Genomic DNA, 14,274 nt, shown 5'->3' on the forward strand with positions numbered 1-14,274 from the left:
TGACATCTATGCCTTGATACATCCCTATTCCACACCTGAGTTTGATGTCAGCTTTGTTCGGCCATAAGGGCTTGAAATCTTCTGGTCGAACTATGAGTTGGCAAAAAATGAGCCCGGCTGGCGAGACTTTGCCGTTGAGGCGGTGTCTCGCCAAAATCAAGTCAAGAAAGTGACCGTGATGACATGTAACGAGTCGCTTTCTTGTTATGACATCATGACGTGGCTTGGCCGGTATGGAGAGGTAGTGGAGATGCCAAAGAAAAACCGTGACAAGTTTGGTATCTGGTCAGGGGTCTGGACGTTCATGCTAGACATCAGGTGGTGGTTTTGACTGATCACAAGAATCTGATTTATCTTGAGTCTGCCAGGTGCCTGAATCCTAGACAGGCGCGCTGGTCGTTGTTTTTCTCTCGGTTTAATTTTATGGTCTCATACTTACCAGGTTCTAAAAATGTGAAGGTGGATGCCCTTTCTAGGAGTTTTGAGCCTGATTTCCCTGGTGATTCTGAACCTACAGGTATCCTTAAGGATGGGGTGATATTATCTGCTGTTTCCCCAGACCTGCGACGGGCTTTGCAGGAGTTTCAGGCGGATAGACCTGATCGTTGCCCGCCTGGTAGACTGTTTGTTCCTGATGATTGGACCAGTAGAGTCATCTCGGAGGTTCATTCTTCTGCGTTGGCAGGTCATCCCGGGATCTTTGGTACCAGGGATTTGGTGGCTAGGTCCTTCTGGTGGCCTTCTCTGTCTCGAGATGTACGAGTTTTTGTGCAGTCTTGTGATGTTTGTGCTCGGGCCAAACCTTGTTGTTCTCGGGCTAGCGGATTGTTGTTATCTTTGCCTATTCCAAAGAGGCCTTGGACTCACATCTCTATGGATTTTATTTCTGATCTCCCTGTTTCTCAGAAAATGTCTGTCATCTGGGTGGTGTGTGACCGTTTTTCAAAGATGGTTCATTTGGTGCCCTTGCCTAAATTGCCTTCCTCATCCGAGTTGGTCCCTCTGTTTTTTCAAAATGTGGTTCGCTTGCATGGTATTCCGGAGAATATCGTTTCTGACAGGGGGACCCAGTTCGTGTCTAGATTTTGGCGGGCCTTCTGTGCTAGGATGGGCATCGATTTGTCTTTTTCGTCTGCTTTCCATCCTCAGACTAATGGCCAGACTGAGCGAACTAATCAGACCTTGGAGACTTATTTGAGGTGTTTTGTGTCTGCGGATCAGGATGACTGGGTTGCCTTTTTGCCGTTGGCGGAGTTTGCCCTCAATAATCGGGCTAGTTCTGCCACTTTGGTTTCTCCTTTCTTTTGCAATTCGGGGTTTCATCCTCGCTTTTCTTCTGGTCAGGTGGAGTCTTCGGATTGTCCTGGAGTGGATACTGTGGTGGATAGGTTGCATCGGATTTGGGGACAGGTGGTGGACAATTTGGAGTTGTCCCAGGAGAAGACTCGGCATTTTGCTAACCGCCGTCGTCGTGTTGGTCCTCGTCTTCGTGTTGGGGACTTGGTGTGGTTGTCTTCTCGTTTTGTCCCTATGAGGGTTTCTTCTCCTAAGTTTAAGCCTCGGTTCATCGGCCCGTATAAGATTTTGGAGATTCTTAACCCTGTGTCCTTTCGATTGGACCTCCCGGCATCTTTTTCTATCCATAATGTCTTCCATCGGTCATTATTGCGCAGGTATGAGGTACCGGTTGTGCCTTCCGTTGAGCCTCCTGCTCCGGTGTTGGTTGAGGGTGAATTGGAGTACGTTGTGGAGAAGATCTTGGACTCCCGTGTTTCCAGACGGAAACTTCAGTATCTGGTCAAGTGGAAGGGCTATGGTCAGGAGGATAATTCTTGGGTGACAGCCTCTGATGTTCATGCCTCTGATTTGGTCCGTGCCTTTCATAGGGCTCATCCTGATCGCCCTGGTGGTTCTTGTGAGGGTTCGGTGCCCCCTCCTTGAGGGGGGGGTACTGTTGTGAATTTGGTTTTTGGGCTCCCCGGTGGTCGCTGGTGGTACTGGACTTGTGTGCTTCACTTTCTCTGTTCACCTGTTTCCATCAGGATGTGGGAGTATCCTATTTAGCCTTGCTGCTCAGTTATTCTAGTGCCGGCCATCAATGTAACCAGAGCCTTTCTGTTGCATGTTCCTGCTTCTAGACTACTATCAGCTAAGTTGGACTCTTAGTCCTAAGTTTGTTTGCATTTTTGTTCCAGTTCACAGTTATGTTATGTTTCTGTAGCTGGAAGCTCTTGTGGGCCGAAATTACCACTCCGGTGTCATGAGTTGACACATGAGTCTTAAAGTAATTTCTGGATGGTATTTTAATAGGGTTTTCAGCTGACCGTGAAGTTCCCTATTGTATCTTCTTACTATCTAGTAAGCGGACCTCGCTTTGCTGAACCTACCTTCATACTGCGTATGTCTTTTCCTCTGAACTCACCGTCAATATATGTGGGGGGCTTCTGTCTCCTTTTTGGGGGAATTTCCCTAGAGGTAAGCCAGGTCTGTTTTTTCCTCTATTAGGGTTAGTTAGTTCTCCGGCTGGCGCTGGGCGTCTAGGGATAAAACGTAGGTACGTCACCCGGCCACTGTTAGTTGTGTGGTAGGCTTAGCTCACGGTCAGCTCGAGATTCCATCACCCAAGAGCTAGTCTGTTATTTAAGTTCTCTGACGTTCCCTTGCCATTGGGAACCATGACAAATTTCCAAACATTCTTGTTTACTGATAAGTGTTGAGCAACCCTGGATGGTCCAAATGGAGTAATGGATGGTTGGTGTATGGCCACCATGTCCCAACAAGGCTGCAACAACAGCAAGGAGGTGGAGGAGTCATGTTTTGGGCTGGAATAATGAAGAAACAGCTGGTAGGGCCTTTTAAGGTTCCTGAAGGTGTGAAAATGACCTCTGCAAAGTATATAGAGTTTCTGACTGACAACTTTCCTCCATGGTATAAAAAGCAGAAACGTGCCTTCAGGAGCAAAATCATCTTCATGCATGATAATGCACTATCTCATGCTGCAAAGAATACATCTGAGTCATTGGCTGCTATGGGCATAAAAGGAGATAAACTCATGGTGTGGCCACCATCTTCCCCTGACCTCAACCCTATAGAAAACCTTTTTAGTATCATTAAGAAAAAGGTCTATGAGGGTGGGAGGCAGTTCACATCAAAACAGCAGCTCTGGGAGGCTGTTCTGACTTCATGCAAAGAAATACAAGCAGAAACTCAATGGATGCAAGAATTATGAAGGTGATATCAAAGGAGGGTTCCTATGGTAACTTGTAACTTGGCCTGTTAGGATGTTTTGGAGTTAAATAGCTTTTTGTTCAGTGAAGGTGACCTCCTAATGCTGCAAATTCCACAAATGAGCATTTTCAGTTCTTTAAAACATATCAAATGTTTAGAAATTCTACTGTGCCTAATAATTTGGAACAGTGCATTTTAAGTTTTTATTCATTTTGGAGATTATACTGTTATCATTGGGAGGTTTATTCAATAAAATTAGATGTATCCTCTAATGGGTGATGACTTTTATTAGACTGACTGTCATTTGCACCAACCATTTAGGAAAATCAGAGAAAAATGTTATTTGCATAATAATTTGGAACAAAATGTATTTATATTATATCATATATATATATATATATATATATATATATATATATATATATATATATATATTTACATATATATTATTTTACAGAAGCTACAATTTATTTTAACATTTATAGTATGAATTAACTATTATTATTATTATTATTTATTGCTTACATTTATTTGGATATTTTTTAGTAACTATATGAATTATTTCATTGTATTGTAGAAGCAAATGTTATCTTAATACGATTTATTTATTGAACGTAACATTATAACAACATTTTTCATGTACAACAATATATAGCTACATATATAAGTGCAGGACATTCCCGTGTAGATTCTGTCCTGTGATTGATCTCGGATATTGGGAGCGCCTCCAGACATCAGATTGGATGATTTGTAACTTATCTCTTTTTTCAAATGTATATAAATGTACAATGACATGTATTACTGTCCTGATGAAGGGTTCGGTTCGACCCTAAAACGCGTGGACCATTTGCCAATAAAATTTCTATGACCATTTATATATATGAAAGTGTTTAAGACCTGATGAGCCGCACGGCACAGGAATCCTTATTTTATCTAGACATCACGAACCATGACCCGGCACGATCACTGCGGGATCCACAGGGATTTAATTCCCATCACAACCACCGGGTGGCCACCTATAGACACGTGGAGCATTCACATCTCCCGAAAGAATATGCAAAACTCTTCTCAGGATATGTCTAGCCAAGAAGAAAGGTAAGAACAAGTCATCTGTTAGTGGGATGTCCTCATATAAAGTATTAAGGTAGGGGCAATATTAGAGTATGTGGCGGTGGGAGCCTGGGGTCCCATCAGTAGAGTACCGCTTACCGAAGGCATATGTGGCATAGAATCCCTTCACCTGAATGGACGTGTCACTGTGGAACTGGAGGAGAAGCGTCCTTCCCGATGACCGGATACCGGGCACGGTGATATCTTTGCCACAGTATCTGCCAATCAGAGGGGAAGTCGTCACTGGCCCATTAAATACCAGTAGATAATCGAACGTACACGTCTTCTTATATTCCACATTAAATTCCATCACATTTAGGGACACCTGGAATAAAAGACAAAAGTTCAGTTACACACGGTGAATATGGAGTCGCCGGCCAACCCTTAAGTCTCCACCTCCACCGAGAGTATAAAACTAATATGGCCACAATTACACTATCATGAGGGTTGTCACCTTTATCTCCTCTAGGACTAGATTTAGAATTCCGGTAAAGTTTTACTTCCTCCAGTTCTGGTCTATATACTCACCGCAAAACCATCCGGTGCGATTATGACCCAGGCACATTCTGCGGAGGCCGGGTAACTAGCCGGGTACCTGGGAGAAGTGATAACTCCAGTGGGGTCGGTGAGCATGGCACCACAATTTACTGGAAAGTAAGAGATACAGTAGATGATACAGCTCTATATTAGCACCTAAGTTGGCCGTGTCTTTTAAAAGCAACCTGTCGAAAACTTCTACTAACCCCCAAACCATTAAAAGACAAACCAGTAAGTCACAAAGTGCTGCTCCAACAAGAAATTGCATTTTGAAATAGTGTCTGCATTGGGACGCGACGGTGCACTTACAGCTTCTCAGCCACATGCTCTATTTCCTACCCTGCAGCACCCTCCCCTTGTTGATTGACAGGTCAGTGGCTGGGAACTTGGGCAAACTACCTATCAATCAGCCAGAGGAGGGTGCTGTAGGGTAGGAGGAAGAGTGTGAGGCTGAGAAGCTGTTATGCTACGTTCACATTTGCGTTGTGCAGCGCAGCGTCGGCGGCGCAACGCACAACGCATACACAACGCATGCAAAACGCATGCATAACGCTGCGTTTTGCGACGCATGCGTTGTGTTTTTGGCCGCCAAAAAAATGCAACTTGCTGCGTCCTCTGCGCCCTGACGCTTGCGTCAAAAAAGACGCAAGCGTCAAAAAACGCAAGACAATGCATGTCCATGCGCCCCCATGTTAAATATAGGGGCGCATGACGCATTCGTCGCCGCAGCTGCGCCCGACGCTGCGCTGCACAACGCTAATGTGAATGTAGCATTAGTGCGCCGTCACGCCCCAATGCACTTACAGACAAGTTTATAACTTCAAAACGCAGTTTCTTGCTGCTGAAGAAGAACATTGCAGACATAAAAGGGATTAAATAACTTATCTTTACAAGGGCTGCACAGTCATATAAATTGCTTGCAGGGGGATGGTTAAAGTTTCTGACAAGTTCCATTTTAAAGAGTTTTCCAGTATGAGAAAAACATGGCCATCTTCTCCCAAAAACAAGGCCCAGCCCTGTCTACAGGTTGTGTCTGGTATTGCAGCTCAGCTCTATGGAAGTGAACGGTGCAGAGCTGCAATACCGCGTACGACCTGTAGACATAGTGGTGCTGTTTATGGAAGAAGGAAGTCACATTTTTCTTATCCATGCTGGGTGGCCATCTCATGCTGTACATAGGGTTCACATACCGGTGCTGTAGGAAGCGCTGAATCCGGGGGCCGCCATGCTGCCATCACTGATGAATTCAATAAGCATGGTCCTATCAGTGGTAATCATGGAGGGCGGCTGTCCCGCTCCGCAGCTCCTGTCCAGTAGCAGAGGGGCCGACCTGTTAGCACCGTCGTAAACTCTCAGGTAATCGGAGGCGCAGTCCGTGGAGGCGTAGACATCAAAGGCGCTGAACTGCAAGAAAATCTGATAGGAAAAGATAGATCTTAGCATCAGCTGGGTTAATGGGTCCTGCAGGTACAAAAGACTAATGATAAAGGGGACATGTAGTGTCGGCCATATCTGGGGGAGGCAGCGGGATATTTAGCTGGGAAAACGGGCAAAAAAACTAGTAATGCATCCATTTATATCTCCACTCACTTAGTCTGGGCTTAAGAGTCCAGTGGGAGTGTCTACTCAGTGATTGACAGGAAGGCTGTACGACCACCCACTGGACTCCTGAGCAAAGGATTAGAGAGTATTCAGTATTCAGGGTAAGGGATGCAGAGGTACAAGCTGCCCTCCGATCCCTGGTGCCCAGAGACCCCCTCACTCACAAAGGAAGGAAGGCGCCAGTATGAGGAATGGAACATTAAAGGGATGGGGATTGTGATCAGTGACCACGGGGGCAGTCCATGTCTCATCACTAGATCCCGCCACTGACACTACACTCAGGAGTCTCACCTGATTGGCTGGGATGCGAATGAGCCAAGTACAGGTGGTATTACTGGGGTAACTGCTGGGGTAATTAGGAGAAACGACTGATCCCGAAGAATTAGAAAGTAATCCCCGACAGAGGCCTGCAAGAGAAATCATAACACTTCAGAATGTACTTCCTATCCCCCGACAGAGGCCTGCAAGAGAAATCATAACACTTCAGAATGTACTTCCTATCGGACAACCAGTTCAACATATACTCCACCAGCAGAATAGTGAGTGCAGCTCTGGGGTATAATACAGGATGTAACTCAGGATCAGTAATGTAATGTATGTACACAGTGACTGCACCAGCAGAATAGTGAGTGCAGCTCTGGGGTATAATACAGGATGTAACTCAGGATCAGTAATGTAATGTATGTACAGATGGAGTCCACCAGCAGAATAGTGAGTGCAGCTCTGGGGTATAATACAGGATGTAACTCAGGATCAGTAGTGTAATGTATGTACACAGTGACTGCACCAGCAGAATAGTGAGTGCAGCTTTGGGGTATAATACAGGATGTAACTCAGGATCAGTAATGTAATGTATGTACACAGTGAGTGCAGCAGCAGAATAGTGAGTGCAGCTCTGGAGTATAATACAGGATGTAACTCAGGATCAGTAATGTAATGTATGTACACAGTGACTCCACCAGCAGTATAGTGAGTGCAGCTCTGGAGTATAATACAGGATGTAACTCAGGATCAGTAATGTAATGTATGTACACAGTGACTGCACCAGCTGAATAGTGAGTGCAGCTCCGGGGTATAATACAGGATGTAACTCAGGATCAGTAATGTATGTACACAGTGAATGCACCAGCAGAATAGTGAGTGCAGCTCTGGAGAATACTACAGGATATAACTCAGGATCAGTAATGTAATGTATGTGCACAGTGATTGCACCAGCAGAATAGTGAGTGCAGCTCTGGGGTATAATACAGGATGTAACTCAGGATCAGTAATGTAATGTATGTACACAGTGACTGCACCAGCAGAATAGTGAGTGCAGCTCTGGAGTATAATACAGGATGTAACTCAGGATCAGTAATGTAATGTATGTACACAGTGACTGCACCAGCAGAATAGTGAGTGCAGCTCTGGAGTATAATACAGGATGTAACTCAGGATCAGTAATGTAATGTACAGTATGTACACAGTGACTGCACCAGCTGAATAGTGAGTGCAGCTCTGGGGTATAATACAGGATGTAACTCAGGATCAGTAATGTATGTACACAGTGACTGCACCAGCAGAATAGTGAGTGCAGCTCTGAGGTATAATGCAGGATGTAACTCAGGATCAGTAATGTAATGTATGTACACAGTGACTGCACCAGCAGAATAGTGAGTGCAGCTATGGAGTATAATACAGGATGTAACTCAGGATCAGTAATGTAATATATGTACACAGTGACTGCACCAGCAGAATAGTGAGTGCAGCTCTGGAGTATAATACAGGATGTAACTCAGGATCAGTAATGTAATGTGTGTGCACAGTGATTGCACCAGCAGAATAGTGAGTGCAGCTCAGCTGCTACTCATTGTGGTGATTGTGGGTGTGGTCGCCACTGAACCTGCTGTGTGCTCCTGAGCTCCTGGGAACCACTACCTCTCCACCCGGGGACCTGCTCTCTCTCTTACCCAGGGAGTGAATGGGTTTCCTGGGATGAGTGAAGGAGCCAAGTCCCAGGCTTCTGCTTCCCGGACCAGGCTGGCGGGGGGCAGAAGGAACCAGCATCCAGCCTGCACATCAGAGGATTTGGGGGTGAGACGCTCCACCAGGAGTCGCAGCAATGTGGCTCCTACTCCCCCCAGGTCTGCAGAGACCCAGAGAAGCCGCAAGGCTTCCATGGAGGAGAAGCCTGCTAGCGTGCAAGATGGTGGTCCTTCCGGAGGAAAGCTGAGTGCTCACGGAGGTGAGGCCAACCTCACTGAGGAGGGTTGGGCGCTGCAGAGACCCCGGGAGTCTGTGTCCACCTATGCCTCCCGGGTCATGAGCCACCTCCGTGAGTATCAAGAGGCGAGTAAGACCCTGAGGAGGCTTCGGGAGGATCTGCGCTGCACAAGCAACAAAGCTGCAGGTTCCTCCAAACCGAGGAAGAATCAGCTCCAGGCGGAGGTAAGGAGACTAAAAGTTGAGATCAATGAGCTTGAAGTCAGAAAAGCTTTCATCAGAGAAAAAAGTGGACCATTTAAAGAAAAGCTTATAAATGAAGACCGATTCAGAGAAATGGCTGATAACAGAGAGCAAAGGCAGATGGGGCTGCAGCCTGAGAGCCAGGTGGATGATGATGATGATGATGAGGAGGAGGATGACCAGCAGAAAGCCCCACCTGGCAGCCTGCTTAGTCACTCACAGGCCACGTGCAGCGAGGTCCCTGCAGGACAGGCGACAATGACAGCCAGTTCTGCTGGCTCTGGGGAGGACAGTGACAACATTGGCCAGGGAGGGGCGCTAATGGCAGAGATCAAGCTCCTGGAGTCCCCAGTGTGCCTTCAGAACTTCCATCTTGGTGATGATTTACCAGAGGAGGCACCTGGGGGCCAGAAGAAAAAGTCAAAGACCACCAAATTTAAGCTGCAGGAAATGGTAAGCTATGTGTATGCGCCCCTCCCTGTACCCCCTGAGTCGGCTGCAGGGTCAGCTCGCTGTATAAGCCCCATTGCCCAGCCCAGCCTGGTTTCTGCTGTGGATCTGGTGCAAAGGCGTGGGGAGATTACAAAGCAACGCAACGAGGCACAGAGCTCCGTCTCTGCTTGTAGTAGCAGGGACGTAGCAGCAGGTGCATCAGCCGAGAGACTGGACAGTGAGGGCGGCCCGGCGGCGGGCGAACGGTCAGGCCACGATACTGTGGTCCGCTCCTCAGTGGGAGGGAGGAGCTGCCCGGTGTCGGGGGCAGCTTCGGTAGCCTCGGTGCCCCTGAATACTGTTGCCGCCGATCACTTAGTTGAGGAGCGGCGGCAGTGTGAGGGGGTTACCGGGGCTGGGAGTTCCGGTCCTCCCAAAGTCCTATTTTGTGTTGGTGCCGCTGGTCAACAAGATCCTGATGCTAAGGATCAGCGGTGCCTCACAGCAGCTAAAGATCAACGCCGCCTGGTAGCAACCATGAAGCAGCGGAAAATATCAATTGATGATGCGGAGGGCACACATAAAACCAGGGGTGAGGTCACCTCCAGTTCTGTGGAGGAGACTCAGCCCCTTGTGCCTGATGATGCGGAGGCCAAAGTGTCACCCTCTGTTGTCACTGGTCCAGCAGGAGTGAATGTAGTGGTGGGTATGGATGCGGAAAACTCTTTGTCTAGTGGTGTGGTTGCTGGTTTGGTGGAGGGTGAGGGGGTTATGGAGGTGGGTAATTGTAATACTGTTGGTGTGGATGTGGTCACTGGTCCGGTTGCCCCCCTGGTGGTGGCAGCACCTGTCAGGAGCTTTGCCGCTGTCACCTCCGGGGGAAATAGGGCATCCTCCTCGTCTCTGGGCTCTGGGTACGGCATGTTGCAACGGCGTCTCCTGGAGGCTCTAAAGAAGGAGGAGAGATCACTAATGGTAGAGGGTCGAGAGGTTGATCTATCCTTCTGGATAGAGAGGCATGGCCTCAGGGCCTTCCGAGAGCAAAGAGTGGGGGATACAGTGTGGTCCCTCCCAACAACCGGGCCGGGTAGTGTGCGTAGGAATGTGGTCCGTCTTCGGTGGAGGGGCAGTGATGCATGTCCTCTAAGGTAGAAGGTTGTGGAGCTCCTGCTGAAGATGAGCTTCAAGGCGATTGACATCTATGCCTTGATACATCCCTATTCCACACCTGAGTTTGATGTCAGCTTTGTTCGGCCATAAGGGCTTGAAATCTTCTGGTCGAACTATGAGTTGGCAAAAAATGAGCCCGGCTGGCGAGACTTTGCCGTTGAGGCGGTGTCTCGCCAAAATCAAGTCAAGAAAGTGACCGTGATGACATGTAACGAGTCGCTTTCTTGTTATGACATCATGACGTGGCTTGGCCGGTATGGAGAGGTAGTGGAGATGCCAAAGAAAAACCGTGACAAGTTTGGTATCTGGTCAGGGGTCTGGACGTTTATGGTAAAACTTAAGCGTTCAGGTGGTACGGTTGCCCACATACCATCATCTGCCTTCCTAGGTAGGGATCGTATCCTGGTCTTCTACCAGGGGCAACCGAAGCTCTGTCACAGGTGTGGTGACCCCACGCACTTCAATGCAAACTGCACTGTGCAGAAATGTGCTTTGTGTGGGGATATCGGCCATCTTGCTGCATCTTGTGTGGAGATTAGGTGCCACCTATGTGGTGAATTAGGTCACCCATTCAGCCGTTGTCCTCGCTCCTTCGCTAATGCAGTCGTGACCCCGGTGGGAGAAAGCCGCGAGGCTGATTCTGCTGGGGAAGGGACTAGCAGGGGTGAGGGAGCTGAGGGGCCAAGGAGGAAAAGCAATAAAAAGACGCCTGCCCAGCTGAGGCATCTAGACAAGCGCAGACAGGATAGGGAGCCGGGCGAGCCCCGGGCTACTGCGGCAGACCCTGTCCTGGATGCCAGTCTTGCTGCTGAGGCCCCGAGGGATGATTAGTGGGATGAGGAGGTCAGGAGGATCCACAGGGAGGAAACCACCACTGCCTCCGAATCCTCCCATTATGAAAGTATGGATGAAGATAATAGGCAGTGGCTACAGGAAAAGCGTAAGCTTGGCACCAAAAAGAAGAGAAAGAAGGGAGATAAAACATCTTCTCCCGCTCTGACCAAGGTACCTAAGGAAGGAAAAACTGACTCCCCTCTGGTTGGTCTTTCTAACCGGTTCCAAGCCCTTGAGAACATCTCTTCCTCTGAGAAGGAAGCTGAGGGTGAGGTTCCAGCTTCGGCGGGGCTTACAGGGGGCGCCGAGTCTCCTTCTTCTGGGAATGTAAGGTCCTTGGAGGGAGGGACTGGCCCAGAGTCTGGAGACGAGGATAAAAAGAAAAAACATGTGGAAATGGATACCTCCATGTCCTTAAAGAGGGGGAAGGATTCCTCCTCTGAGGCAGAGGATAAGGGGAGTGGGAAGAAGAAAGCCATCTAACTCAATCATCAATGATGGCGATACCCACTCCGTTGACGCTGGCGTCCATTAATGTCGCCAGTATAAAGTCAAATACAGCTAGATTTGCGGCCTTTGATTTTCTCAGCCGGGTTGAAGCTGACATTTTCTTTTTGCAAGAGACCAGGCTGCCAAACATGGCAGACGTGTTTAAAGCTAAAAGGGAGTGGAGACTCGGGCCCTCCTATTGGTCTCTTGCGGCCGAGCCATATAGCGGAGTGGCCGTCCTTTTTACCGCACCGGTGGAATGCCGACGGGTTATTGAGTTAGAAATGGGGAGGTGCCTGATCTTAGATGTCCTCATGAAGGGACAAGAGCTCCGGCTCATTAACATCTATGGTCCCCAATCTAAGTGGGACCGGAAGTGTCTCTTTATGAGGATCAAGCCCTACCTTTTTACAAGTCAGCAGGTTGTCTTTGGAGGGGACTTCAATGCTGTCACGAGGCCCCGAGATAGAGGAGGTTCCAGAGACAAGTTGACTTATGATAGCGTCGCCCTTAATAGTATAGCTAGTGAGGCTCGCCTGGTGGATGTCCACATTCGGCACACCCCAGGCCACGAGGGGTTCACCTATCATAGAGGTAACTGTAGGTCCAGAATAGATAGGTTTTATTTAAAGGAGGAAGCTGTCTCTTCAGCAGTGTCTGTTGTTGAGGTGGAGTTCTCCGACCACTGTTTAATTTTGTTTTCTCTGAATGTTACAGAGACCCCCCGGATGGGAAGAGGCTTTTGGAGGCTCAATTCGTCTCTCTTGGAAGAAGCGGAGATAAGACAGTCCTTTGAGGATTTTCTTCAGAGCCAGGTACCCTTACTGGATCTTTGTAGTAGTAAGTCAGAGTGGTGGGAGATGTTCAAGGAAAGGGTGGCAAGATTCTTCCGCCAGCTCTCGAGCCTCTGGAGTCTGAGCAGGTACCGCCTGTATCAGGGTCTGAGGAGGAAACTCGAACATCTTGTCTCAACTGGAGGTAGCCGCGAGGAGATCTCCAGAGTGAAATCTTTGCTTATGAGGTGTCAGTACGATAGACACGCATCTTTGGTTTTTGAAAGGGATTACGGGAAGTACCGCTCGCCCGACCCTTACAGAAACTGCAAGATGTCAGTGAATAGTAAAGTAGTTACAGGACTGGTCGACACTACGGGGTCCCTGAGACAATCCAGATCAGGGATCCTGGAGGTTGTCAGATCCTTCTACTCGCACCTCTTGGGGAAGAGGGATCTTGATTGGGAAGAGATGTCGGCTTTCCTGGCTGAAGCCGTCCCCGAACCAGGGGTAGACCCCTCTCTTGATGTTTTGACAGAAATGATCAGGGAAGAGGAAGTTCAGTTGGTGATTGAAGGGCTTGCCCCCAAAAAATCGCCTGGTCCAGATGGCTTAACATCTGAATTCTATAAGACCTCTAAGGACGTTTTGGTTCCCCTCTTGACTGAAATATTCAATGAGTGTCTTTCCTCGGGCACTCTGCCGAAGTCAATGCGGAGGTCTGCTCTATTCATCTTGTCAAAGGGTAAGGACCCATCTTGCATTGAGAATTGGCGTCCCATAGCGCTTCTCAATGCAGACAGGAAGGTTCTGGCAAAGGTGCTGTTTAATCGGCTGGTGAAATTTGCACCCCGACTCCTTTCGGAGGCCCAGCATTGCTCTGTTCCAGGTCGCAGCACATTTAGTGCTGTGCTCTGTGTCCGAGAGGCAGTGGAGCAGGGTAGGGATGGTCACTGGAAGGGGTACATGCTGTCACTGGACCAGGCAAAAGCGTTTGATCGGGTTAATCACGAGTACCTCTGGTTCGTCCTTCTGAGATATGGCCTGCCGGGGGGGTTTGTTGATTGGCTTAAGACCTTGTTCAGTGCGGCAGAGAGTTTCCCGCTTGTGAATGGTTGAATTGGCAGCTCTTTTGAGGTTGGGTCCGGTGTTCGCCAGGGTTGTCCCTTGAGCCCGCTGCTGTACGTGTTTGCGATTGACCCTCTTCTTAGGAGGGTGCAGCGTGGACCGTTGGCCGGGATCGGGATGGACCAGGCAGCACCGGAAGCCACTCTGAGGGTGGTGGCGTATGCCAATGATGTCACTGTGTTTGTTTCCTCTCACGAGGAGGCAGGGTGGCTGATGTCAGAGGTAGATCGCTACTCGGAGGCATCCGGGTCCAAGATCAACGGGGATAAGTGTGAGAGTCTCTGGCTGGGAGGAGGAGATCCTGGTTTTGCTCTCCCGAACACCCTTCCAGGACCCAAAGTCTCTGCAAAAGTCCTTGGCATCGAATTTGGCCAGGGGGATTACGCCAAACAAAATTGGGACAGCAGGCTAGAGATCGCCACTCAGAAGGTGAACCAATGGAAGGGTTGGTCTTTGACCCTAAGGGAAAGGGTAAACCTGATCAAAACTTACCTGCTCCCTTTAATGATTTATCTGGGCAGTGTGT

The 14,274-nt window shown here is 48.5% G+C and overlaps 1 protein-coding gene across 1 annotated transcript in view; it reads right to left on the bottom strand.

The window, feature by feature from the left end:
* Positions 1–14,274, bottom strand: part of LOC143803827 (embryonic protein UVS.2-like) — a 43,921-nt gene that overhangs the window by 13,310 nt on the left and 16,337 nt on the right. Inside the window, exons 10-13 of the mRNA XM_077281592.1 lie at positions 6,769–6,884; positions 6,066–6,291; positions 4,867–4,985; positions 4,438–4,663 (exon numbers count right to left, since the gene is read on the bottom strand). Coding sequence (XP_077137707.1) covers positions 4,438–4,663; positions 4,867–4,985; positions 6,066–6,291; positions 6,769–6,884 — 687 coding nt within the window. The remainder of the gene's footprint in view (positions 1–4,437; positions 4,664–4,866; positions 4,986–6,065; positions 6,292–6,768; positions 6,885–14,274) is intronic.

The sequence above is a fragment of the Ranitomeya variabilis genome, chromosome 2, assembly GCF_051348905.1.
Source record: "Ranitomeya variabilis isolate aRanVar5 chromosome 2, aRanVar5.hap1, whole genome shotgun sequence".
Lineage (NCBI taxonomy): Eukaryota > Metazoa > Chordata > Amphibia > Anura > Dendrobatidae > Ranitomeya > Ranitomeya variabilis.